The sequence below is a fragment of the Sminthopsis crassicaudata genome, chromosome 4, assembly GCF_048593235.1.
Source record: "Sminthopsis crassicaudata isolate SCR6 chromosome 4, ASM4859323v1, whole genome shotgun sequence".
In the NCBI taxonomy this organism is placed as follows: domain Eukaryota; kingdom Metazoa; phylum Chordata; class Mammalia; order Dasyuromorphia; family Dasyuridae; genus Sminthopsis; species Sminthopsis crassicaudata.
The window spans coordinates 317,046,207-317,074,107 of record NC_133620.1 but is presented as its reverse complement, the minus strand read 5'-3'; the positions used below and the strand labels follow the sequence as shown (position 1 = coordinate 317,074,107).

At 40.0% G+C, this 27,901-nt stretch overlaps 1 protein-coding gene across 2 annotated transcripts; it reads right to left on the bottom strand.

Annotated features, from left to right (window-relative positions):
• Positions 1-162: 162 nt before the first annotated feature.
• GAA (alpha glucosidase) lies at positions 163-27,283 on the bottom strand. 2 transcript variants are annotated; one of them, XM_074260345.1, is made up of 20 exons: positions 27,150-27,283; positions 24,041-24,641; positions 23,737-23,882; positions 20,939-21,104; positions 19,166-19,262; positions 17,931-18,050; positions 17,245-17,363; positions 16,942-17,073; positions 14,963-15,073; positions 13,971-14,084; positions 13,711-13,795; positions 12,921-13,038; positions 11,019-11,152; positions 6,196-6,347; positions 4,972-5,120; positions 3,552-3,693; positions 3,022-3,171; positions 2,060-2,224; positions 1,308-1,460; positions 163-284 (listed from the first exon to the last, which is right to left on the bottom strand). In XM_074260345.1, the coding sequence occupies exons 2-20, from the start codon at positions 24,593-24,595 to the stop codon at positions 225-227; spliced, it is 2,868 nt and encodes a 955-aa protein (XP_074116446.1). In that variant the 5' UTR covers positions 24,596-24,641; positions 27,150-27,283; the 3' UTR covers positions 163-224. The 2 variants fall into 2 exon arrangements, with proteins under 2 accessions (XP_074116446.1, XP_074116447.1); XM_074260346.1 differs by lacking the exon at positions 14,963-15,073.
• Between the last annotated feature and the right edge of the window lie 618 nt (positions 27,284-27,901).

Here is a 27,901-nt window from a genome sequence, read left to right as displayed (position 1 = left end):
TTTTTAACTGAAAAACATTAATTAAAAAATAAAGACATTTGAGTTATCATCAAAAAGCTAAGCTGGCCTTCAAATATAGAATAATTTGCCTTATCACCTTAAGCAGCAATACAAATGCCCAAGGTCAGAACATCCACTGAACCATTTGGAGAAATGGATTTCTTTTTGTGCTTTTTTTTTCCCTCAAAAAGTATAATGGATTAAACAGACCAGTGTCCCTCTAGTTAAGACCAGCTGATGAGAAACTGTTCCCCCACTGACAAAGACACAGGAATGTCCAGAATCTGAAAGAAAAAAAAACAGTAAAACTAAAATCAGAAACAAGGAATCTGCAGATCCTTTTTGCTTTAGACCCTTTTTGATACAAAGATAGTAGGGGCTTATCTATGAGTATTTCTAATTGGAATAAGAACCCAAACTTCCTGGTAACCACACAACCTCAGTTTATTCACCAATTCAAAAGGAAATCACTTCTCCCTGTAAGGACTTAACACACACACACACACACACACACACACACATATACACACGTGTCCTATGATTTCATAAGTAGGGGACTCTTAGTAAACTTTCTCTACCAATGCAGAAGTTAAGTAACTTGCCTAGGATTATACAGTCATTATGTATTAGAGGTGAAATTTCCACTCAGGTCTTTTAGATTTCAAGTTCGGCTTTTAAAATCATTATTCTAGGGGGGGGGGGGGATCTAGATGGCACAGTGGATAGAGCACCAGCCTTGAATTCAGGAGGACCCGAGTTCAAATCTGGTCTCAGACACTTAACATGTCCTAGCTGTGTGACCCTGGGCAAGTCACTTAACCCCTGCCTCAGGGGGGAAAAAAATCATTATTCTACTATACTTCTAAGAATTTGTCATTGTTAATTATCTTACTGCTTTGCAAATAAGGTACTACCCATTTCTAATGCCACACAGCATGAATGCTATTATCCTAGAGAATCCAAGAGAAAAATTATCAAGCAATTCACTAAAAATAGGCCTTGCAATATAAATGCCATATTTCCTTCACTTCCTACCTCAAGGATTAAAAATATGTTCAATGTTTGCCCAAAGTACAATAAGTGCTATAGGATTTCCTGGTTGCCTCTTTGAGGAAGTTTTAAAATTTTCACAGCCTAACTTAGTACAGGTTTCTAAGGGAAGATTTCTGTTCTCTCTTATTCTTTCTCCATATTCTGATGGGGAATGGTGAGCAGAATATTTATAAGCTTTTCTTCAATTCTTAGGAACTAAGCCTTTTACAACTAGCGTTTTTTACCATTACTATTTGGACTCTTAATTCTCTTGCCTTGGTATCAGCACTGTAGGAAAAATTGAAGACCGGGACACCATTAGAAACAACTTGATGAGGGTCATTAGTCACACCCAGGACAGTCACTTTTCTCAATTTCAGGTTGGTGCCCTCACTGGACACTTGTACTAGGTCATTCAGAATAACATTCTGTTTCAAGCAAAAGAAGAAGATAAAAACAGTGATGTTAAGAAAAATTGTACATAATCAGGGACTTAGGAAGTCAAAACATCTGATTGAAATCTGAAATTTACCACTTACTAATACAGTGGTCCCCATTACTTAGCCTTTTTGAGGCTGTTTTCTTCTGTTTTATAATAGGAAGAATAATGCTTGCTTGGATCTCATCTGGCTGTTGTGGGGAAAATGGTGTGTAAAATATAATTTTGGTCAAGATGGTGGGGTAAATCTCCAGGATGTGTGACCACAGAGTCAAGCATCCCAAGTTCCTGATGCTCCCATTCTTCTTAAGAAAGGACAGGTCAGACTATTCCCAATTCTTTAGAAATAGATTCCTTTTCTCTTTAAGGTAAACCTTCTCTGTTGCTACTATTAAATAAGAAATCTATATGCAGATAGCTGAACTATTGTTAGGATGGGTACCCTCTTTTGATATACAATCACATCCGGTCAATCATTTACATGTTGCAGATTTGAGAGTAGCCATCCTTCCCCACCCCTGCCCCCATCCCCTAACTCCTGGCTTCTAATTCTGCACTATCTGATCTCAGCTTTGAGGACTCACTCACATTGTTAGCCAGGAACATGATTTGAGTATAGTGGCCCCATTCCACTGTACCGAGGGACTCTCCATCATCCCAGAATAGCTCTCCTCGGGCTACACCACTGGGAGTTAAGGCAACAATCAAGGTCATTGGCTTATTGCGGGACTCTGTGGTGGTAAGTCCAGGATCCTGGATACAGGGAGGAGAAGAGAGACACTTCATGAGTCCCCAGGGACCCACTCCAATACAATAGAACTCAACAAGGGGAATCTAAAGGACTGAGAGACCCCGTCCTGTTTGTCCCCAAAAAGCCTGCAGGAAGGAGAGCAACTTAAGGACAACCTTTCTAACAAGGGCAGCTGCTCTTTTGAAGTACAGCTGAATGCCTTGGGAAGCAGAGGATACTACTTAATTATCTTTATAGATAGACTGAATATTATTGCCTCAGTTATGGATTAAACTAGATGGCTTCTGAGGTCCTTTTCCATTTTGAGATACTGGCAGAGTCAGATATATACAATACCTTCCTGACAGATAGTAGATGCTTAATAACTTATTGGTTTTTTTAAACTAAGTGTTAAGACTGCCTACACCTCTGCCTCTATTTCCTATCCATGTGATTCCTACAAAAATAGGCTGGGGAAACTTTATAAGGTCTTCCAAGCCTGATGGTTCCCTTCCCATTCACTTCCTTCCATAAAAATGCAAAATTATATAGGTTCTCCTATAGATTATCAAGCAAATGACTACCTCTGGCCCTGTCACGTGCTGTATTGGCCATATTTTCCAATAGTGAAACTATCTTGAGGTAATGGTAAAGATGTAAGAGACTCAACACCATCTGGGGATAAGGGAATAGGGGAAGCACCAAGAGTTGAACATAATTTCTAGTTTGACTTCATTGGGCAAAGAGGAGGTGGAAAAGGATTTCATAGCAGTCCTAATGATGGATAAAAAGATCCAACTGGCTCAAACCCCTTGTGCACCTGCAATGGAAGGATATAGCCAGCACGGAGGTGGATGTTGATCACATCTAATGGTGCAGGCAAGGTGAACCACTGTCCTTTGCTATGGATGACTGAGTCATTGAGAGCAGAAGATGAAGGAGACAGGTCATTAAGAGACTCCATTGGTATCTGGAGAAATAAAGATTAAGTCAATAAGGGTCTTAAGCACTGAAAAAAAAAAGCCATCTGCTTCTCTCCTTTCCTCTGAGGGGAGAGACTAAGTACCCAGTGTTCTACTCCAGAATGGGATGTGAAAGCAATGCCTCTTACTGAAAACTATGTTTACTGTAGTTTTCCAGGTCAAGACTTTAGTGATGGGGCACAAAGGAATAATATGTCTTTACTGAAGTAAGGGAAAGTGCTAATAATTCATCATTTCAGGGATCCCATTGCCATCTGACAAAGGAGAGAACATTATAAATCCTCTTCCTGACTTGTGAAGGAGGCTAAGGGAGAGTCTCTGAAATACCCACAAGAACTATACAAGTTTTTAAATATAACAGATTCACCTCCAAAAGTGGATACCAGGTGCCTGAGGGAAAGTAACCATTCACTTCAATCTTTCCAACTTCAAGAACTGGGGTAATGAGGAGAGCTTCCCCCCAGAAGAACTGTCGATCCAGTGTCCAAGTGTTTTGGTCTAGGGGAAACCTATAAAAACAGCAGGTCCAACTTATAAATTGGGAAAGAGAAGCATTGCATGAGCCAAGGAAACTATAGGTTTTGCTCACTAGATAGCATGTGATTATGCATATTTTATAAATGAAAAAACTGGGTCCCAAACTGGAGAAATCACTTGTCCATAGTTCCTTGGCTAATTAGTCATAGGTTGGAACATGAGTTCCTAGTTGATTTTTTTCTAATAAATCATAATGAAATCAATCAATCAATTTGAGAAAACCAACTTAAAACCTTCTTTAGAGGAAAACAAGACATTGAAAGGAAAAATTGCAGAAATAAGATCTTATAAGTTTAAAGGGCTGGGATGAAATGGCAGTTGTAGTATTTTGCTGACTAAAAAGAGAGGTGAGGAGGTAGCCGCAGAGTTATCAGAGGACAATAACACTATGCCCAAAATAGGAAAAAAGAAGAAAATGGTTGCAGGCATGGGAGTAGGGGGATCACAGGCTATTTTAAAATCCTATATCCAGATAAATACAAAAGCAATGAAAGTGAGGAAATTGAAAGCTTATATGAACTGATGCAGAGCAAAAACCAGTATCTATGACCATAAAAATATAAATAAAAACAATACAATATAACTGTATCATACCAATTTCCTTGACAAATTTAGTCTTTATGGAAACACAATTGCCTACATTTGGTGAAGGTACAAGGACAGCAGTCACACTGGTGCATGTAGTGTCAAAAACAGTTGCTTTGTCAGGTAGGCTTTACATTTTTTTTTTTTTTTTTTTTTTTTGGGGTTACAAAGAATAGCATGATGCAGAGGAAATATGTTGGGAAATGAATATAGAAAAAAAACACCAAACTATTAATGAATATATAAAAGGTGGGCAAGATATTCCATGTTTCTAGGCCTAAATTCTTAGAATGGGAGTGAGGAATTGGAGAAGTCCTTGTTTTCTACAATTCTACTTTCCTGTTTTACTGAATCTGCCTTTAAAAAAAAAATTTTTTTAATCTGCCTTTTACATGTTTGTAAATTGCATCTCCTGTCCTTTACCAGCTCATTCAATGATTTGCCAATGATACCACTCATGTATGAGCACAGCTATCCAAACCAGCAGCTTGCTATACTGTGATCAACCTTCTAATATAGTTCCCAGGAATATACCACATTGTAAAAAATGGTTATCAACTACTAGATGGAACCTAAAATGGGACAATGGAGCTCCGTATTGCCTTGAAATCGGGATCACACACAATCTATTTCCTACCCTCCCCCACTCCCCCAGGAATACTTACTCCAAAAATAGTGGCCGAGCCACAGTCTCTCCACGAGAATGGGCTTTGTGGAACAGGGTATAGAGATAGGGCAGGAGCATGTAGCGTAAGGTAAAGGCTCTCCTCATAGCTTTCTGAGCCTCTTCACTGAATACATATGGCTCCTGGGGCTGCACAGGAGGAAGCAGAGAAAATCAGGAAAGACCCATCTGTCCCAGAGATCTCCTTAGATAGGAGGGGAGGTGCCTCAGGGCAAGGTCACAGACCTCTGCAGAGACAAATTATTTAAAGAGCCTTAGGAGTCTGGGGAGGCAAGAAGAGCTGGTGGTCAAGCTATATTTACTTGTCTTTGATTCAATTAGCTCAGCTCTCACATTATTCCACTTCTCTAGGCTGAGTATCACCAGAAAAGAATCTTCCCTCCAGAGCTAGAAAAGGTTGCCAGGTACTATAAGCCAGTCCCCCTTCCCCACTATGGGAGCCATGTATGGTCTTCTTTTCAACCCCCAGTCTTTTAGATGTTCCAGACTATGCATTCAGGTCTCAGGCAGATATGGAAGGAATAAAGCACAAGAAGGTCTTTTGGCTCAGGACATATCTGTTGCACCACAGTTCCCTTTTAATGTCCTGACCCAGTTTCCCTAATTGTCCTATTCAGTTACTCTGCCTCAGGTTATAACCATTCCCTCTTAATGTTTGTTGGGATAAAGGTCTTTATCCATTTTAGACATTATTAGAATATCTGGAACTTCTCTAATACCTCCCTCCATTATGCCTGCCTCTATTATGTCATCCTCATCCCGGTACCTCCCCCATTATGTCATTTTTCTTGTTACCCTATAAAAAATCTTGTATCAGACATATCAGACTGCTGGATTCTTTGAGACAATAGTCTCGTTCAGCCCTGGGACCAACCATGGATCCATTGGTCCCAGTAAATCTCTCCATTTAATAAATTCTGTATTGAATACTCTCTAATCTCTAGCTTGCTCAGTTTCTCCAGCATTACATTTTCTTCTTTTTGTTGTTCGTCATGACCCCATTTAGGATTTTCTTGGCAAAGACACTGGAGTGCTTTGCTATTTCCTTCTCCAGCTCATTTTACAAATGAGGATCTGAGGCAAACAGGGCTAAGTAATTGCCCAGGGTCACACAGAATAAGTGTCTGAGGGCAGATTAGAACTCAGAAAGTTGAGGGAGACTTCAGACCTGCCACTTTATCTACTGCCCTTAAAGCCTCCTTACCTGGTTATATTTGTTATTGTGGTTCCTCATGAAGGGGTAGAAGGCCCCCAGCTGGGTCCATCGCACACACAGTTCTTCTGTGGTATTGCCCAAGAAGCCACAGATGTCTGCTCCCACCAAAGGTACCCCATACAAGTTAAAGAGTAGCACCGCTTTAGGGAATGTGAAAGAAAAAAACAACTGAGAGAGAATGCCAGAGCTGTTCAAGAAGTGACTCATCCCCAAGAATCCCCACTGTAGACTTATACCCACCTTCTAAACAGAGTATATACTTAATGTTTATCTAATGAATTAATTTTCATTAAGACCTACCAAAAAAACCCAGTCTGATCTTGTTCTCTCTGTTTCTCTCTCTCCTTCTTCCATTTCTCCCACCTCTGTTTCAACAACTTCTTCCCAGTGATTGCTAATAAGATACTTGTCCTTTATAGACAGATGGCTTAGTCAGTAGAACAGAAGGATCACAAGTCATTTTTGGTCACAATTGAACTCCTTGTGAACTATGAGATGCTGTGAAATGGGTGCTCACTATGAGCTTTATACAGTCTCTGGTTATATTCAGTAAATATGACGCTAACCATTTAGAGATTACATCTATGATCCTAGACTTGTTAATACATATTTTGTTTATTGTTGATTAGTCATTTCAGTCATGTTTGACTCTCCATGATCCCATTTGAGATTTTCTTGGCAAAGACACCAGAGTGGTTTGCCATTTCCTTCTCCAGTTCATTTTTCAGAGGAGGAAACTAAGGCAGACAGTCCAGTCACACAGCTGGCAAGTGTCTGAGGCCAGACTGATCTCAGGAAGATGAGCCCAACCCTCTATGCATTCTAGTGACACTTAGCGGCCTACTTGTACATGTAAAGTGAAACCTGAAAGAGCTACTTGTAAGCTTTAGAGAGTTTGGCATGGAATCTATAAAGCAGCACCACAGGATGATGAAGATAATAAATAGAGCATGATCCTTTCCCTGGCTGGAAAGTGGAGAAGGGAAGCAGAACACTGTGCTCAGCTACTGAAGGTCACTGTCCCAATCTTGGTCACTTTCAGGAATCAAGTGTAAAGACCCTTTTGCCTTAAAATCTACTGCTAGACATGAAGGCTGTGTCTGTTCTGCCCCAGGTCCTGAACCACCTAAGAAAATAAAACCACTTTGTTAATTACCACAAACAGTAAAGTGAGTAACACATGCTGTTTCTCAAGGACTAAGGCCACTTACAAAGAAGCTTCTAGCTTTTGTTGGGATGGGGTTTAGAGATTCACTCTGCCCTGTGTCAATAAGTCAATTAAAAAAAAAAAACAAAACCCTCAACTGTCCATTACTGCCAAATACTCTATCCTACTATACCAAAGCATCTGAGAAAAAACACAGTCCTCAACATTAGTTCTTTTACTCAGACTGACACTAGACCTGACCAGAAGTCAAGCTCATACTCCATGTTGGGCCACTCTCTGGGTCCCCTACATAGTAAATGTTTATAAAAAACATTGGTTGAGTTGAAGAGAGTAGGGTACAGAACTGATAGCAATACCAATTTCCTGGCCCTGGTGTGCCAGTAGTTGGGGTTGAAAAATGAGATAAAATAAAAAAGAAATATATATTTTAAAAAAGGACTGATTTCTTATCCCTTTCCCTCTAAGACTTCATCTAGCAGCAAAAATTTAGAAGAAGCATCAGAGTAATTCATGCTTCTGCCATCTGGGGGAGAAGGGGAAGGAAGGGAAAAATTGGAACGAAAAGCTTGGCAATTGTCAGTGTTGTAAAATTACCTATGCATATATCTTGTAAGTAAAAAGCTATAATTAAAAAAAAACACATATATTTATATATAGATAAAATAAAAAAAGAATAATTCATGCTTGGTTTGCTCTATTTTAATAGCTCATCTTCATAGTCTGGTGCAAAGAAAAAACTTCTCTATTAGGTCTTCTGGAGAAGGCTATACAAATTTTTATAAAGCTGGAATTCTAGCTCTTTATCATAAAATTATTATTACAGTGTACAAAGTAGTGCGCTATATAATAGAAAGTTTTAAAATTTCATTAAAATAGTAATTAATTAGTGGTATGACTTTGTGGAAATGGAATGGTTAATGATTTTACTAATACCTTAATTTGCTTAAGCTTCCTTATTATCCAGAAGAGGTCAGATTGATCTGGGAATAGATAAAACTCAACATCCCTTGCCAGGCATATCAGAAGTTTTTTGTAATATTTGCACATCAGAAGTTCCTTGCAGTAACTGGCATACTACACCCAGAACTTCCATGCCAGAAAACCAACTCAAACTGATTCATATCAACTACTCGTTCTAAAAGACCCAGCCCAAAGATGACCTTATAAAGACCACTATGCGATTACACCAACAACCCTCCATGATTTTTGTCTGTATAACCCTTACTACCTCTATCCATCTTGAGCTCAGCTCTAACTGTGCTCCCATGTATATATGGCCACTTATTTAGGATGAATAAAGCCATGTATACAACCTAACGGTTTTGTTTTTCTTAGACTGAACGTTGGGGGTAGGGGTGAGAAATGGGGAGAGAAAGTTTGACAACTTGAACCAAGTCATTTCATCTGCCTAGATCTTGGTTTGCACATTTGTAAAATAAAGAATATAGACCAAATGCTCTATAATTTCTCTTCCAGATCAGACATTCTGTGAATCTGTCACAATAATTAATAACATTAATATAACTGATATATAGCTTTTAGCTGATTTTTTTTTTTAATTCTCAGTGTCCCTGGAAAGTGAATAAAATTGGCAGTGGGTAGTTCAGTGCATACAGTAATGGAGCTAGATTCAGAAAGACTTGACTTCAAATCCAGCCTCAAACACTAATTAGCTATATATATATAGCCCTTGGCAAGTCATAATCTCAATCTGCCACAGCTATCAGTTTCTTCCTCTGTACAAAGGGAATAATAGTAGCACTCACCTTACAGGATTGTAGGATCAAAAGACAATATTAGTAAAGCATTTTGCCAACCTTTAAGCACAACATAAATGCTAGCTATTATGGCTCCTCTCCCATCTAAAAACTTTTAACAATAGTGGTTGAAATGTATATAACAATTTAAAATTTGTAAAACATTTTCTTCATAAATTAGAAAAGGATGCAATTCAAATAGTATTGTCCCCATTGTATAAATGGCAAAAATGAAGTTCAGAGAAAAGGCTACATAAGCCTCTTAAAGCCTGAGGTGGGATTCAATCCTGGGCCTCTGAGCTCCAGGCCCATTCTTTTGATTACATCAGGGATTCTCAAACTACGGCTTGTGGGCCAGATGGGGCCCCCTGAGGATGTTTATGTGCCCCCCGGGTTATGGCAAATGGGCTGAGGGGCAGAGATGGAGTGTGAGTTTTTGTTTTTACTATAGTCCTGCCCTCCAACAATCTGAGGTACAGTGAACTGGCCCCCTATTTAAAAAGTTTGAGGACCATTGGATTACATCATGTAATACTTCTATTATTCTTGTTTAAAGGGAGAAATTAAATTTCAGTTCAACAGAGCATCCCACCTGGCCAATCCCCTCCCCCAAATCTTTGAAAACTGAAATATCACTGATGTGTTTATAGACAGAATCTTTTCTATACAGAGTTTTCTTTAGTGTTACCATGAGCTACTATGAGGCTGCCATCCATCAAGATAGTAGGATATGATCTGAGACTGGAAGTTTCTATGCTGCTCAGATAATGCATGGAGATCCATCTTGTGTACTGCCTATTCCTTCACCTCTCCATGCATCTGGAAAGTTGTCCTTCCCTCACAACTTCTCAGGCCTCTGTGCTTGCCCAAGAACTGGCAGAAAACTGAAGACCCAGAGAAACCAAAGCAATTTTGTCCTATCTCCAACCCTCCCAAGACTTCTGTTGGTTACAAAGAATATTCTTCAATAAACCTATAAAGATATATGTTTTATGTGGCTTTTTTCCCTAGGAAGTAGCAATTAGTTGACTGTAAAATCACTCACATAGGGAGGGCAACTGCTGCTAAATGTGGAAAATAATATAGAAAAAAGAATCCAATTAATTAATGTTTCAATTATTATTATAATCCCCTAAGTAATCCTAATCCTGCTAGTTAGACTGGTACAATAAGTATAATTGTGTCCAATTACAGATGAGGAAGATGAGGTTCAGCTGGTTGAATTCCTTGGCCAGAACTACATGGCTACTAAGTTCTCAAAGTGGGTTTTAAATATAGATCTCTTTGACTCCAACACTAGTGTCTATGCTACATGCTACACTTACTTTCAGATTGGCCAAACTGCTCCCCCTCCTGAAGTTAGATCCCTCTTGCTGAACTGAAGCATGATGGGTAGACTGTTGGTAGCCCACAGCCAGACCTGTACCCATTACCTGAGTTTCAGCTGGCCTTGTGATTGCAGAAAGACTTAAGGAGGTTAGTCCCCAGGGTATGGAACAGACAGGATTACAATGTGGGAATGAGGGAATCAGGGGCAACACTGACCACAACAGCAGCAAGAGTACAAAGGTTTCTTTGTTTCAGATACGTGATGTGGTCCCTGTAATCCCAATCCAAAATATAAAAACTACCCAACTGGCTGCCTTCCTCCTGCCTTGGACTTGGCAGATCCCTGCCCCTGCCTTCCCATATTTATGATCTACCTGTACTGCTCCAGTATCTGTCCTGGAAGGAACCAAGGGGACCAAGAGAAAGGTCTTGCCTTGTACCTGAAAAACTGTATGCTTCTAACCTCTTGCTTGAGCCAATACCCCAAGAATTGAAGCTGAGATGGCTAATAGTAGTCTCTTACAAGAGCTCCCCAGGCAAATCCCTTAGCCTCTTACCTGGCACAGAGTAGTACAGCTGTTCCCAGTTGCTAAACACATCTCCTGTCCAGTGGCCAGCATAATGGCCATGGCCAGCAAAAGTAGATCGAGATATCACAAAGGGACGTTTTCCTCGAATCTTTACCAGGGCACTGTGAAGGGAAAAGCATATTTGAGAGTGAGGTTTTATAAATGGTTAAAGGATATGAACAGATAATTTCTAAATGCTCTAAATCATTACTGATTACAGAATGCAAATTAAAACAATTCTGTATCACTTCACAACTCTCAGTTTGACTAAGATATCAGGAAAAGATAATAAATGTTGGAGGGGATGTGGAAAAACTAGGACATTCATGCATTTTTGGTGGAGTTGTGAAAGAATCCAACCATTCTGGAGAGCAATTTGGAATTATGCCCAAAGGGCTATAAAACTATACATACTCTTTGATCTAGTAGTGCTATTACTGGATTTGTATCCCAAAAAAATCATAATAGAGGAAAAAGGAGGCAAAAATGTTTTGAGGTGGCAGAGAATTGGAAAATTAGTAGATGCCCATCAATTGGAGATTGATAATAAGTTGTGAAACATAAAAGTAATGGAATTAATGTTCTATAAAAAATGATGAACAGGCTGATCTTACAAAGTCCTAGAAAGATTTACATGAAACAAGCAGAACCAGGATGTTGTACATAGTAACAGCAAGAATGTACAATGATCAACTATGACAGACTTAGTGGTTCAATTTTCCAAGGCAATCCTAACAAATTCTGGATGGAAAATGCCATCTGCATCTGCATCCAAAGAGAATTATGGAGAGTGAATTAAATCAACACATCAACACATCCTATGTTCACTTTTTTTTTCTTTTTCTTCCGTTTTTTTTTTCCCTTTCTTTTTGACCTTTTTGTTCTGATTTTTCTCTCCCAACATGATTAAGGAAATATTTTAATAAATGAATGTACATGTATAGCCAAAAAATATTCTTTTTACATGTAACTGGGGAAAATAATTTTTTTAAAAGAGAAAGGGGGGGGTTCTAATTTATTCCCAAGACCTTCCTCTCTGACCTTCTCAGTGTGAATCAATATACCTGAAATCTAAACTCTAAAACTTGGATGTTATGAAGTTGAGTACTTTAGGACCCTTATTTTATCTTTCATCATAATTAATTCCCAAATTCAGGACAACTTCACTGACAGAAATACATGTGATCTTAGCCTAAGGTGCACTGGTGAAATGTAGAATGCAGGCATTTTAGGCTTGTTAGTTATACTTAGAGAGGAGAGTATCCTGAATGGTATTTCTTATATGTGTAGAGAATATTTAAGTTCAGTTAAAAATAATATGATATGATAGATAGAAAGATAGATAAATAGATAGAAAGAATCCAGTCTAATCTCCAATCCCCTGCTAATTCATCCTCTACAACAGGGCTTTTTAAACTTTTTCCACTCGTGACCCCTTTTTACCTGAGAAATTTTTACATGACCCCTGATATATAGGTATATAAAAGAGGTATACAAATCAAACATTTACTGACGATAAATCATAATTTCACAACCCCCATATTCAGTTATGAGACCCCATGTGGGATTGTGACCCACAGTTTAAGAAGCTAGGCTGTAACAACATTCCTACATGTTTTAACTTGAGGAACACTGAATCATTCTACCTCATAGCCTAATTATATAAGCAGTTCTACTTTTCAGCTTTTTAGGAAAGACAGATCTATCACTTTCCCTGCCAATCTGCCAATTCTGCTGCATCAGCAGGTAGAACTTCCCAGCCTAAGGCAAGGAGTTGGGGATGGGCCCACTTCTGCCCACTTCTCTAACTCCTGGCTCACCTACTTATTACAGGGACAAGGTAGTGGGGGGACAGATGAGGAGTCAGGGGAGAGCATCTGCTTCACTTACTCATGGGAGGCAATGGCTTCAGTCAGTCCATACAGACTGTGCAGATTGTAGTGGGAAGACAAGTACTGATGGCTGGAGGCACAGATGGTGGCTGCCCGGAGGGTGCCTCCAGTCACACCTGCAACGAAAAAGCTATTTTGTCTGCACCTCATAAACTGGGGCAAGTCCAAGCTCTTGCCATCTTTGGACACTATCCACCAACCAGCTATCCCTGGCTCCTCTGGTCTTGGTAAAAGCTGAGCCCAAATCCTCTTTGTCTTTAGGAGTTTGTTACTGTTGATCAGTCACATTTCAGTTATGTCTAGTTCTTTGTGACCCCTTTTGGGGGAGTGATATTGGAGGGGTTTGCTCTTTTCCTTCTCCAGGTCATTTGAAAGATGAGGAAACTGAGGCAAACACAATGAAGTGACTTTCCCAGGGTCACAGAGTTGGGAAGGGTCTCAGACTGTATTTGAATTCAGATCTTCCTGAATCAAGGCTGAGAGAGCTCAATCTACTATACTACCTAGCTGCCCTCACTTAGCAATTCATGCCTACTAAAGGCACATTAAGCTTTTGTCTTTCACTTTCAAGCTTCATCCACCTTTCCTAGCTCTCTCACCTCCTCAGCCTCAATCACTGGACTATTCTCTATAATTATTCTATAATTCTCTATAATTATCCAATCTTGGTTAAACTCAACTAGGCTGGCAGCTGGCAATGGACAAGAGTAGAACAAAAAAGTTTGCCGGATGGGTTGGGTCTGGGCACCTAAAGATCGTCAGCTGAGGTAGGAAGGAGAGGCGATTACCTGGCACATAGGGAGGATCTTCTAGCTCATTGTTGGGACAACCTTCCATAGAGCCTTTTACAAAGTTAGATGGCTCATTCATGTCCTGAGAAGAAAGAGCAGCTTTAGAAAGCACTAAAACAGCTAATCAGAGATGGAAAGATGGTGGGGGAAGAATCAGGGGCTGTGTAGGCTAGGATTAACTAATGCAGACACCAATGCAAGTCAGCATTTGAGACCAGAGAAGGGAGTGGAAAAGGAGAAAAGACCAAGCCACTTACAATCCACATGCCATCAAAAGGTACTTGAGTGTGGAACTCCTCCACCATGTCATACCACCAATCCTGGGTATGGGGGTTAGTGAAATCCGGGAAAGCACTTTCTCCAGGCCAAACCTGGAGAACAGAGGAGGTTGAGGGAACAAGGAGGACTCTTAAGTCTTGGCTCTTTTGACTTGAAGTCAAAGGGAAGTGTTATGATTGTCTCCAGTTTATAGATGAGGAAACTGAGACAGGGAATGATTAAGGGATTTGCCCAGCGTCAAGAAGCATATGCCTAAAGCAGGATTTGAACTCAGGTCTTCCTGACAAAGTAATATATCAAACAAGACACTGCAGGTCTAGAGAGGTTAAGTTATTCACTCCAGATATATAGCAGAGATAAGAGTTCAATTTCTTGGTTTGGAGTTAATAGTTTTGTCTCCAAATCTGTGCCCTTCAAGAAATGGATCCCCTATCTTCAACATAAAGAAGATCCAACTCACTTCCAGTTGATCAACGATGGTCAGAAACAACTACACCCAGAGAAGGAACACTGGGAAGTGAATGAAAATTGTTAGCACTACTGTCTATCTACCCAGGTTACTTATACCTTCGGAAGCTAATACTTAATGTGCAACAAGAAAATGGTATTTACACACATATATTGTATCTAGGTTATATTGTAACACATGTAAAATGTATGGGATTACCTGTCATCGGGGGGAGGGAGGGGATAATTTGGAAAAATGAATACAAGGGATAATATTATTAAAAAAATAAATAAATAAAAAATTTTAAAAATAAAAAAAAAAAGAAATGGATCCCCTATGTTAGGAGACCAGAGCCCTATGCTACAGACAGGTTGTAACTAAGATTTCCATAATGCATCATTTTGATTACAAGCATTAACATCTAAATATTCTGGCCTTTCTGTATCACTACATTCCTTCCCATTGACCTCAAGGCCCCCCTCCCCATTCTTACTCCATTGCTGCCCCTATTCTAGCTCTCACCTTTCCAATCAGAGGCTGCCCCTTCTCATTTGTGATGAACACTCCTCTTTTCAGGCCTTCATCATAGGGTCTGTAACTCCCAGGGAGACTGGAGCTGCTGATGGCTGGATCCTGACAGAAATAGAAAGAGGGTAATTTATTTCACATGTATGTGATGGAGAAAGGTCAAAAGCCTTCATGTTATTCCCTTGGAGAACAGGTCTCTCCAAATCTCTTTTCCTCCCTTTTGAAGGGGCAGCTGTAAAGTCAGAACTCAAGCGACCTCAACACCATGACTTGTCTGAAGCAGAGAAGTAACTCCAGGGGTTACAGAGCCAGAACCCAAGACACTTGACATCAGGCTGGTGGTGAGATTCTTGACTTTGCATGAGCCAAAATCAGTTCTCCTACCTTGTCAAAGAGATTTATTACCAGCATATTGTGTGCCAGAACCACTAGTAACAGTCCAAGGTAACCTGGGGGCAGAGGGCAATTAAGAGGAGAAACTATATTTCAATCAATTTCTGTATTATCTAGTGCTTTAAAAATTCTTTTTTCTATTACTTGTTCTCCCTTACTTTATTCTCCATTAGAAAAGAGGAAAAAAGTCCAAGTTGATCCTAATAAGATACTCTGATAAAAAACTAAGTGAAATTATTTGCTAAAGAGAGGTTTTGGAGAAACTAAGAGATTTTTTTCTGTCTAGATAATCAAAAGGCAAACACATACTTATATAACTCACAACTTCCCAAAAAATTAAGTTTAAATTCAAGATACTGCAATCAAATAATAAAGAATGGGAAAGCTTGACCCATTATGAGCTTAATCAGCTTGATAAGCAAGAAGGTGCCGCAAAGAACACTCATTTTATTTCTTCCTCTGTCAAAAGATTGGAGAGAATGGAATAGATGATCTCTTTCTAAATCTGAAATTTTATGACCCCTCTCCTAGTTTTTGTTAACAAACAAAAATACATTAGCAGAGATAGTTACAATTAATATCTGCATGCTATTTGTGTTCTTTTTCATCCAATATTACCATGTATCAACTCAATTTGTGTAACTTGGCATTTTAAAGTTATATGTGAATCTAACGTGAAAACATATTATAGTCTTTGCTTATCTATTTCCTCAAATGTTTGGATATTTGGGTTGTTTCCAACTGTTTGCTATTTTTGTATAAATTATATTTTATCTTTTAGTTATTTCCTTGGAGTATAAAGTTGCTAAAATATAATTATTTTTTAGTTTAGTTACTTTAGTCAAAAAGCTTGAAATTGTTTCACAGGGAATATATTGCTATTGAAAAAGAACACTAACATTTCCAACTCATTCACAAAATAATAGTCACAATTTTTCAACAGGCATCTTTGCAAATGCATACCTATACTATATTTCTTTAAATCTACTGTGATTCTCCATTCTCAGATGTAATAGAAAGAACAAGTTGAGTTCTATAAGGGTTTGCAGATTTCTGAATCTCTGCAAGACAATGCCAGGCATGGTACAAGCATGTACCTTTGAAGAATTAATATTCTAAAGACAATTTATGGAAGAGGGTTGGAACAATGAATCTCTGAAACGTTATGTTCCACATCTAAAAGGACCTGTAACAGTGGAAGAATGCTAGATTTTGGGAACCTGGGTTTGAATTCCAGTTCTGTTTTATAAACTGGGTATAAATCACCTTTAGATGATGACACTAGGCAAATCTCTAGTCCTCAAATTTCCTATCTGTAAATGAGTGAATTGGACTAAATGATCTCATGGACCTTTCCAGTTCTCTATGTACGTATGTTTAATAAATGGCTGTCAGTGATGATGATGATGATGATGATGATGATGATGATGATGATGATGATGATGATAATGATGATGATAAAGAAATGCTATGAAAGAGAAACTAGAGAAGGGCATTCCTTTTCTTAAAGGGGGTGATTAGGAAGAGGAGGAGACACACTAAAGGAGAGAGAAGCTATGAGGAAAAGAGACAGAACTCACCACAATCATGATGTATCGCCGGCCACTCTGATGAAACTCCTGCACCATGGCTGGAAAGTCCCAGAAGTTGTCCTTGTTGAAAGTGAAGTCCCTCCCGGCATCCATATAATCTAGGTCATTCCACTGGACATCCTACAGCAAACCAGCGGTGGATCCAGCTTGCTGGGGGTGCTAATGAAAAAACCACTTCCCAGTCCTGTATTACCTCTACCACTACCAACCAACCTCTGGGGGCCCTATGGGTTCCTTATCAGCTTTTCCTGCTATCCCAAGAAATCTCTGGGAACCCACGAGAAGACTTACTAGAGGAAAATTAGCTGCGGTCATGTTCTTCACCACCTCTCGGGTGACAGTGGTGGAAGAGTAGCCCCATCGACACAGATGGAAGCCCAGACCCCAATAAGGTGGCATAAATGGGTATCCTGCAAACCAACAGCAAAATTTTACTGAATCTGGACAGCTAGGTGGTACAGTAGAGAGAAAGGACAGAAAATTAGGGATTCCTCTTCAAGCTTTTCACTCTGCATTGTGTATCAGTTTGAAAAATTCTTGAACCTTTTGCTTTGTCTATCTTTCACAGATAGAGCAACTGAGTTACGCACAGGAGATATGTCTTGTCCTTAGGATACAAAGGACAGTAAAGGGGTGGAAAATGTAATAAGAAAACAACAATTTGAGTTTCTAGGCTCCTCAGGTTATGCTGAACAAAGTCCCAAAAGACCAACTTTCCCTTTGCCTTTGATGATGAGTGGTAGTTGGAGCTAGCAGTCACTCCAAGTCCCTCATTTTCACAATCTACTGGACACTATGTAATAAAGGAACTAAAAATACTTCATGCTCAGGTTAGACCTCTTAAGGATGGTGGAATCTCTCATCTACCTGATGTTGATCTGTGCTAGAGGAAGACAGGGGACTCTCAAAGACTATTCCTATTGAGCTTCTATTTAAAACTACTGAGAAAGACAGGGAGTTTAGAGTGAAGGACCTACCAACAACTTCCAAGTACTGTTGAACCACATTCTTTGGCTCTGGTCCCAGGAAGACATAGAAGTCCAGTATTCCCCCTATTGCCCTCCAGGTCAGGGCAGGTCTTGGCTGTAATACTACATCTGCAAAGGAAAGCAGTCTTGGAAGCATCTGGAGACCACAGTCCCCCAGAAGAGAAGAGTGTCCTCTTCACACCTTACATCTTAAGTTTCACACCTTATAGTGTCCCAAAACTATAATCATCACTTTCCTAGTGTACTTAGTTTGAAGAAAAAACTAAGAAACTCTTGAGAAAGGCAGAAATACAGAGAAAGAAAAATAAGAGAGTAATATGAATTTCACTGCCTTAGTGGCAAATTAGATAAGTTGAATTTTTTGCTCTTTTCCTAGAGGGAATGAGGAATAAAGGAACAGGAATGGCCAGACCTTAAGTGTCTCCATCATGACCAAAACTTCATTTCCTAATAATATGTCACAAATGAGGTCCTTGAACACTCCTCCTAGTTCTATGTATACTGAGAAGCACAGTTTTTATCTTTAAGAAAAAGGACCTTCTCTTATAAATGCATTGAAGCACTAGACACATATACTCTTATTGATCTTCAACAACATAAAACAGCTAACTGGTAATAGAAAGGTTCACATCCAATTGATAAAAGAAAATGGAGTAGAGAGGAATGAGTTGGCCAATTAGAACAAAGCAATGATAGAGTTTGGAAGAGAAACCAAGAAATTTAACTTCTGCTCCAGCATATCTAGAACCTTACTAAGGAGTAGGTAGGCATATATGCCTATTCTAAGTTTTTCCCACCCAGAGACAGACAGGCCATAAGTACAATGAAAAGGGTTCTAACTGTGGAGTTAGAGAACCTGGTTTGAGACCCAGCTCTACAGCTTGATGCCCATTTGATCTTGGATTTTACATAGGCCTTAGTTTCTTTATCTGTAAAATTGGTAGAGAGGTAGGGTTGGAATTGATCAGTTCTTAACCTTTTTTGAGTCATGGACTTCTCTTTTGAGTCATGACCCCTCTACAAGAATAATATTTTTAAATGCATAAAATAGAGAGGATTATAAAGGAAACCAATCCTACTGAAATAGCTATTTTTAAAAAATATTTTTAAAAATCCAAAAAACCCCATAATTCAAAAATATGGACCCTAGGTTAAGAAACCTTGGACTAAATGATCCAAAGCCTTTTCCAGTTCTAAATGTATGGAAGCTTTCAATTACTTACCCATAGCATTGCTATTCAGCAGAAAGACTCCATGAGCCAAACCTCCATCTTCCAAACACAGATAGAAAGGGTGGGAACCATAGAGATTAGCCTCAGGCTAGGATGGAGAAGAAGTTACCAATATTAGTTCTCAGGTAACCAAATTATGTTGAAATCCTGAAATCCCAACTTTTCTCCTTCAACTAATTAGAAAATTGATTGTGATTACTATTAGCTATAAATCAATGAGAATATATCATGGACAAGAAAACAATGGCGACTTGGGTATCTGATGAACTATCTCCAAGTCTCTTCTTTGTTCTAAGTGCATAAAAAAGGTTTTTAGTGGAGATGGTGATATGAACCTTGCTTCCTGGCCACAGCTACTGGTTCTTATTCTGAAGGATGGGGTGATTTAACTCTTATTGCCTCTCAAATTCTGGTAATATTATTAAAGGGCCAAAGGGGAAATTTCCACTTAGGTTTTGATTTAAATACAGAATACAGGAGATACATAACCATTTATATGGACAAGTTTGTATAGGGAAAGAGGGAGGTTGGGGAAAGGATGTTGTGAAGTTCAAGTTGGATATAGCTCAAGAGAGTGGTATGGCAACTGAAAAGAACTCAACACCAGAAACCAGTTAGATGACATAAATGGTTATCTTACAGACCAACACACTAAATCCTATGAGTGTTCAGTGAAGGATAAAGAAAGGACAATGGAATTGGAGAGGGATTTTCTCTACATATCCTCTAATTAAATGCAGGATTAACAGATGTATAGTTTCTAGAAAGAGGGAGATACTATTACTGTGTCCAATCAAATACTTAGTATTATATTTTCCAACTCAGAAGTTCTATGATCATTGATTAACTGGTTGCATCCAGAGAAAGGTGATTGGGATGGCAATGAACTACAGCTTATACTATTTAAGGAGCTCTTCACAAGATGAGAGCACTCTCACCAAGGGAAGGGAATGATCAGGCACAGGGAGACAAGTATCTTGAAGGGCTGTCAGACAGAGGAGGGATAGATAGCTTTGTTATTGCAGAAAGGCAGATTTTAGAACCAATTCCTATTGTGTGGGAGAAACTGTGCTAGGTCTTGGGATGAAGGGGCCTTGAATTCTTTCTAACAATTAGAACTATCCAAAAGTGGAATGGATGAAAGGGCTTCAACTGGCATTGAGCTCCCCAACACCAATGGATGGCCATTTGTGAATAAGAATATGAAGATGATTCCTGTTTAGGAACAACTTATACTGGATGATCTCTGAGAAAGGGTCTATATGTTTCCCCAGATAAAGGAGTCCATAACATACAAAAAAAAAGCCCAACTCTAGTGAAGGGAAGAGGGACTGCTTCTACTCAGTTCTACTGTATCATTCCCCTCAAGACCTCTTGAACCACATCCAGTTGTGTACTCTGAGGGCTGGTGTGAGAGAGTTGCCATTATCCTTTGGGCTCTAGTCAGTTTATCAGAGCCTAAGTGGAAATTACCTTTTAGATTATACCAGAGTTAGCAAGGGGAAAATAATTGATGGGGAAATGTGTGGCTAGATAACAGTTCATGTGAAAGAGAGCAGATTAGGAGATTACAAACTCAATTTAAGGCAACAATGAAATATAGTAACAAAAACAATATGATCTTGGTTTAGATAAGCAATGTTTACTAGTCATTAAGCAATAGACATTTTATATTTTCTTCCCTCCTATCCTCCGGTCAAACTGAAAAAAAAAAAAAAAAAAAAAAGGAAAAAAATCTTTCCTTTCACAGCCTTCCCCACTTACCACAGGGGCCATGTCTCTGTTCCAGAAAGTGATCTTGGTCCAGTTGGTGTTTAGTATTAGAGGGGTCTGATGCTCCCCAAGACCAGTGATGAACTGAGATGGAAGAGAAGTAGTAATCTGGAGAAACTGTTCAGCAAAGAACAGGGGAGCAATAGTTGTATTCAGCCTGCCAGGGAGAGATGGAGATTTCCTATTAAGCCATCTCATCCAGGGGGAATCTCAAGGAAAACAGAGGAATTTAAGAGTGACCTACACACAGTACGAGAATATTTCCAAAGGGATCAATTCAGATATCCTCTGGGGTCTTATAGCTATTGAATTATGCAGTTTGTTGTTTTCCAAAAAATAAGAGAATAGCAGTAACTCAAGTCATGGAATACTGCAAAGGATTTTGGCCACGGGAGTATGTGACAGACTTTTTTTGAGAGGTTGTCCACTCTGAATAGGCCACATCCTCCCTAGTAGAGCAAACTGCAGATAGAAGAAATCATATTGGTCAAGTATAATGCCTCATTCACCATGCTTGAAACTAAAAAGGGTCAAAAGAGCAGTATTAACCATAGCCTAGGAAAATAGTGCTATCTTAGTTGTCAATTTCCCACTTGATATTAAGGAGTCAAACAATCCTATTTATTATTAAGTTAGAAAATAGTGCTCTTTGAAGGTACTAATTCTTCTCCCATCTGGCAGATCCTTCTGTGTCTCTATATGAAAATAAGGAATTGGATATAATGCCTTCTTGAGAACCTGCTTAACTCCAGAATCCACAATTTAATTCTACTCCAAGGATGAAGAAAATTATTTTGGATTTCTACTAAGACACAAGGTTTGTTTCCAGGACAAAAACAAAAAGTCAATTAGTAGCAAAAAAAATTAAAAAATAAAAATCATAGAATCAAGCACTGAAGCTATTTGAGAGAGGCACAATTGAGGGAATAGACGCACAAAATCCAAATATAAAGAGATAGTCATTTGAGGCCAGAAATAGCTTCAAGGAACACAACTTCTGGCCACAGAAAAAAGTACTAACTATGGACTCAAAGGAGTTCTATCCCTGGCTAGACAAGGATGCTGCAAAGAGGAAATCCTGAGAAACCTGAGCAACTCAGCTCACAGAAACATTTAGACCTGCCAAATTCTTTTTAATAATTCCATCAGCAAAGAAAGGACATCATGACCTTGCTGTTCTAAAGATGTTAGTTGTCTTGGCCCCATGGATTCCTACACATGAGCCTTATCACCACAGTACTTTCAGTTTATGCCAATTCTTTCCACAGTCACTGCTATTTTGTGGGAGAGTGTAGCCCTGATGTCTGGGGAGGAATGTTTTACAGCTACTGTTATTTATTAGGACATTTACTAAGATAAATAACTAAGAGTTGTCTGTTGATTATTTATTAATGCAAAAGCTTCCAAATGAGGAATAAGCTATAATAACAACAATAGCTACCACAGGATCCCTTTTCCCACTCCCCAGAAATAAAGGGTATCAGCTGCCTTGTAGGGACTCAAACAGAGTCTAAGTACAAGTTAAACTAATTATACCAGAGTGAGTCTTACATTGGGACAAAGCCATGTCTCTGGAAGATGTGTGTAAACTTGTGCCTTCAACTCTTAAGACATTTCTGGCACCCAAAAGGGAACCTTTATGCTTCTGACCTCTTTGGCAGAGGTGATCATCATAGCAGTAATGATGACAATAATAATCTCACATTCATATTAGTCTTGGTGGTCTGTAAAACATTTTCATCAAAACAACTCTATGAAGTAGATAGTTTAAGTATGATTATCCCACACACCATTGTGGAGAGAGTACTGGACCTGGAGACAGGCATCCTCAATCACTTACCGATCTGATCCTAGGCAAAATACATACTGTATGCCTCAGTTTCTTCAGTTGTAAATTGGAAATAATAATAGCACAGGGTTTTTTGAGAATCAAATGAGATATTTGTAAAATGCTTAGCCCAGTGTCTGAATACATGTAGGCAATACAGAAGTATTTATTCCCCTCCCTATCTGCAATCCTGTACAAATGCAGAAACTGAGTGTCATCTCTGAGATTAAATCCATGGTCATTTATTGTTTAGTTTCTTAGTTGTGTCTGGCTCTTTGTGACCCCATTTGGGTTTTTTTGGGGATCCTAGAATGATTTGTCATTTTTTTTTAGCTCATTTCAAAGATGAGGAATTGAGGCAAACAGGATTAAGTGATGGCCAGGATCACACAGAAGTCACACACCAGGCCGTGGTCATATGGTTATTAAATATCTGAGCTGGGATTCAGTCCCATTTTTCTGCTTCTCTGGGCCTTAGTATTTCATCTACAAAATGAGGGTATTGGACATGATGACCCCTTAGATCCTTTCTAGCTTCAAATCTTATCATACCTGTGTTTCTCTAAAAGGGAGCTATTTCCACTTACTTAAAGTATGTGGTAAAGTCCACAATGGATCATTCTTGATTTGTTCATTTTCTTAAGTAGATAATTATTAGTGTTAACTTGGGGGGTTCAGTGGGGAATGTAAGCAAAAATGATATGAGCAAAGTGTATAGAAATAAATGACTGCCCAAGAGTTGTCTGTTTGAAGCCAATTTTTAGAAATATGAACCAAAAATCACATCTGCTGGATGTGGATGGATCTGGATCTGTAGATTTTGTTTTGTTTTGTTTTCTATAAGTAATAAAGTGGAAAAAAATCTTATTATCCCAACTCCAAAGTCCAACACTATCTACTACACCATACTGCCTCTCACATTTCTAAGTCTGGAGTCAGGGAGAAAGAAATGAATACTCACACTACCATTCCATTTGACTTTCTGGTTATGACCAAACCAAAGGGGTTATTCTCAAATGCCACACTGTAGAGCTGAGTAGGAGCCCTGTGAGTGACTTTAGGGGTTTCCATGGGAACCTCATAACGCTGATTGGCAGGATCTTTGATCTGGGAGAAAAAGAAAAAGAAATTGTAAATGCAAATCATAGACTCATAGATGAGCAAGGAGAAGCAGAGTGCTATCCCCAAAACCCATCCCCTAAACAATTATAACCAGTATGCCCACTCTATCCCAAACCTGGCACTGGATCCAAACTTTGACCTACTGTGAAATGCAATCGGCTTTCTGTCTCCATCTGGACCTCCAAATGCAAGGTTAGGATGTCCTTAGGGAAAAAAGTAGGCACTGTGCGAGTCAGGATAGCAGTATAGCCTGTCCTTGTGGTGGTAAGGTTCTCTAATTTGTAGCTGGGGTAACTGGGTGGGAAGAAGCACCATGGCCTCCCTATCTGAGAAAATCCCTGCTGAGCCACTGGGACATAACAGCAGCCTCGGGCCTCACACTGTTCCTGAGTGAGGGTCTTTTCTGGAGCACAGTCAAATCGGTAATCAGGGGAGATGTCACACTGCAAAGGAGTTCCAGCAGGGTTTCTAGGAGACCCCTGATGGGGCTGGTTCCAGGGCTTCTCTGTTGCCTCCTGGCCAGTTCTGTAGATGCCTTGTTGTCCTGAGGAGATGTCTTTGAATTCTCTAGAAATCACAACTGATACATGGAGAAGAGAAGTCCTCAGGAAAGTAGAAATCAGTAAGACAGCAGCACCACAGCCTGCCAAAATTAGCCAGTGCAAATGCCGGGGATGTGACATCTCTTCCACAGCCATGATTTACACCTGAGATGGCTATACTGTTTCTAGATCCAGTTGTAGCCTATTGAGACAGAGAATTAATAAATAGCATGAAAGGGCTAAGGCCAACTCAAAGAAAAGTAAGCTTAATTCAATAATTACTAATTTACAGACATTTTCTTGGTATTTCAAAGCATTTACCAAACATCAACTCATTATTCCTCCCAGACAAAGATGCTAGTAATCTTGACTTTTCATAGTGAACAAACGAAGAAACAGAGGCATTAGAGTTATGATGACTTGCTCAAAGCCAAGACATATGGTAGGAGAGTAAAAGTAAGGAAAATAAGGAAAGGAAGACAAGGTATGGAAAATAAGGATGATTACTAAGGGCTGACTATTTTGAGATACAAATAAGTCAAAGAATAACAGGGTGATTTAGTTGTAGGATAGAGATCAATATACAAAATAAAAAAGTAATAATAGCTCAGATTTACATAAAATATTTATAAAATAAGTATTATATATTTTAATAACCTTTCTTAGTGCTTTAAAGATTGCAAAAGTACTGATCCAATGTGAGCTTAAAAGTAACTCTCTGAAATATGTATGATTTCTATTTTATAAATGAAGATGCTAAAATTCAGAGATTTTATTCCTTAACAAATAGCTAGTATTTTGACAAAAATAAGACCTACTTGCTAAACCTTGAAGGGCTATATTTGTATATATGCTGCTGCTGTTGTTTTTGCTACTACTACTGCTATTTTGAGTCCAAGCCTTCCCTTCCTGATATTTCCAGAGCTCTTTCTGTAAAAGGGTTTCTAAGTTATGACATAACTCTGCAATGATATTTGAAAGACCAAGCTGGCCTGCTAGAACTGGAACCAACAAAGCAGCAGGAAAGCATGTGAGAAGTTCTTGATGGAGAGGACTGAGTGCATTCCAGGCAATGGACACATCTTGTACAAAAGTCTAATGCTGGGAAATGGAATACTGTATCAGCAAAAGCCTGGATGGAGAGGACACTCAAGCTGAATCTTGAAAGTTGATATTCTAACAGACAGTGAAAGGATATACACTCCAGGCACTGTTACAAAGAAAGAGGTAGTCAATGGAAAACCTATTATGAAGAACAGCAAGTAGTTGCTAGGTACAAAATGATTATTATGGATTGGGGGGGGGGGAGTTAATGTGAAATTAATCTGGAAAGGAAAGCTGGTGTAAGATTGGAAAGGCTCTGAATATTAAAGAGGAGTCTGTATGTGATCTGAGAGTAGATAAGAGGGAGCCAGCCACTGGAGCTTCATACTGGAGCAAAGGAGGGACCTCAGTCAATGGATATTTATGAAGCACTTACTATATGCACTCACAGTGTGCTAAGCAGTGGGGATACAAAAGAGAGGAAAGACAGCCCCTGTCTTTAAAAAGCTCACAATCTAATGAGAGAGGAAGCAAACAAGTATGTGCTGTTGGACCATGTCCAACACTTTGGGACCCCATTTTTGGTTTTCTTGGCAAAGATATTAGAGCGATTTCCTTTTCCAGCTCATTTTACAGATAAGGAAACTGAAGCAAACAAGGTTAAGGGAATGGCCCAGGGTCATACTGTTAGTCTGAGGCTAGATTTTATCTAATTCTAAGCCTTGCACTCTGTTTTAGCTAGCTGCGCAAATACATACATATTGACATAGTGAAGGATATATGGAGAAAAAGGAAATAGAGAAGGAAGGCATTAGAATTAAGAGGGGTCGGGAAAGGCTTCCTGTAGAAGATGGAATTTTAGTTAGAACATAAAATAATGGAACAGAGAAGGGAAAGTTCCAGGTATGAGGGACAGCTGAACGAGTGTCACGTTGGTGGAACAGCCAGGGGGCCATTGTCCCCAGATGGAAGAGTACACGGCAGGGATGAATGAAGGTGTAAGAAGACTAGAAGGAAGGAGAGGGCTCCCAGAAATGCGCTGAGTTTATTGGGCTTAATTAGTGGCTGGCTGGAGGACAGACTGGAGGGGGGAAAGACACGAGACAGGCAGCCCTCCCACACTATCGCAATAGTCCAAATAACTAAGGCTCATGCCAGTGACGGCATTCCTAAGAGAGGTGCATTGACTGAGAGATGTTGCAAAGGTGAAAATGACAAGCTTTCTGCAGCAGCTGGGTGAGCGATGTCCGAGAGCCCGGGAGTGGACCATGTTGCCCTTGGCAGTAAAACGGAAGTTAGCGGTGGGAAGGGTTTAGGGGAAGATAACGAGTTCCGTTTTGGACATAATTTCAGATAGCTACTGTTCATCCAGTTCGAGATGTCTGAAGGGCAGCTGTAGACGAGATGGGAGCTCAGCAGACAGGCTGGGGCAGGAAAGGCCACGGCCACATAGAAGAGAAAGCATTTTGGCTGTTAGGGATCTGGGGATCTGGTAGAGAAAGCCTGTAGGAAGCGATAGCAAAAGCACTTCTACACAGTGGAGGGAGGGGAAGCGATGGAGGGAAGAAGATGCGAGCGCAAACAATGGGGCAGCAATAGAGAAGTCTGACTTAGGACCCCATTCTCTTCCCTGAATCCCGGCGACCCCCGTCCCAGTTCTTCACACCTGAGTGGTCCAGACGCAGCTCGGTACCTTCCAGAATGCCTAGCCTCTGCTTAGGCCATCTACGCGAGCTGGCTCGAGGGCAGCCCCGCCCCTCCCGAGCCCGAGCCCGAGCCCGTCACGTAACCCCGACCGGCCGATAGTTCCCCAGCCCTTTCCCTTTCTCTCCGCCCCTGCCCACGAGACTAACTGCCGGTCTCGTCAGGCCTGGTTACGCGCAGTCGCGGCTAACTGCGGGGAGGCAGGAGTGTGCCCCGCCCTCTCAGTGTCCCCCAGCGGCGTCTCCGACACACTCGAAGGTGTGGCCGAAGGCCTCTTCCACCCCCACTCCCCACTACTGCAGCCTCTCCTGGCCCCTCCTGGTTATCCTGCGCCCTCCTCTCCGGGATTTTTTATAGCGGAGATTCGGGGATGTCGGTGCGGGGGGCGACCGCCTAGCGCTTCTAGGTCTGGGCTTAAGAACCCTTTCTGCTTCTTGTCTCAGTTTTTCCTTGATTTGTGGCTTCCTCCGCCAGCTTTTCATAGGGGAGCGTGACTCTGCAGAGAAGGGATAAAAATAACACTGGAAGGGGGAGGGGGAGCGGACGGGATTTTTTTTTTTTAGAGAGGCGTGGCTTTCAGAGCGTCTAAGGCTGCCAGAGCTAGACTCACTGAAATCCTAGCTTAGGGTTGTTGTGCCGCTAAATGCTTCGTCGGTCTTTAAATTTAGGACTTCTGGAGAATCCAGGTCGGCAACGACATTCAATAGAAAAAAA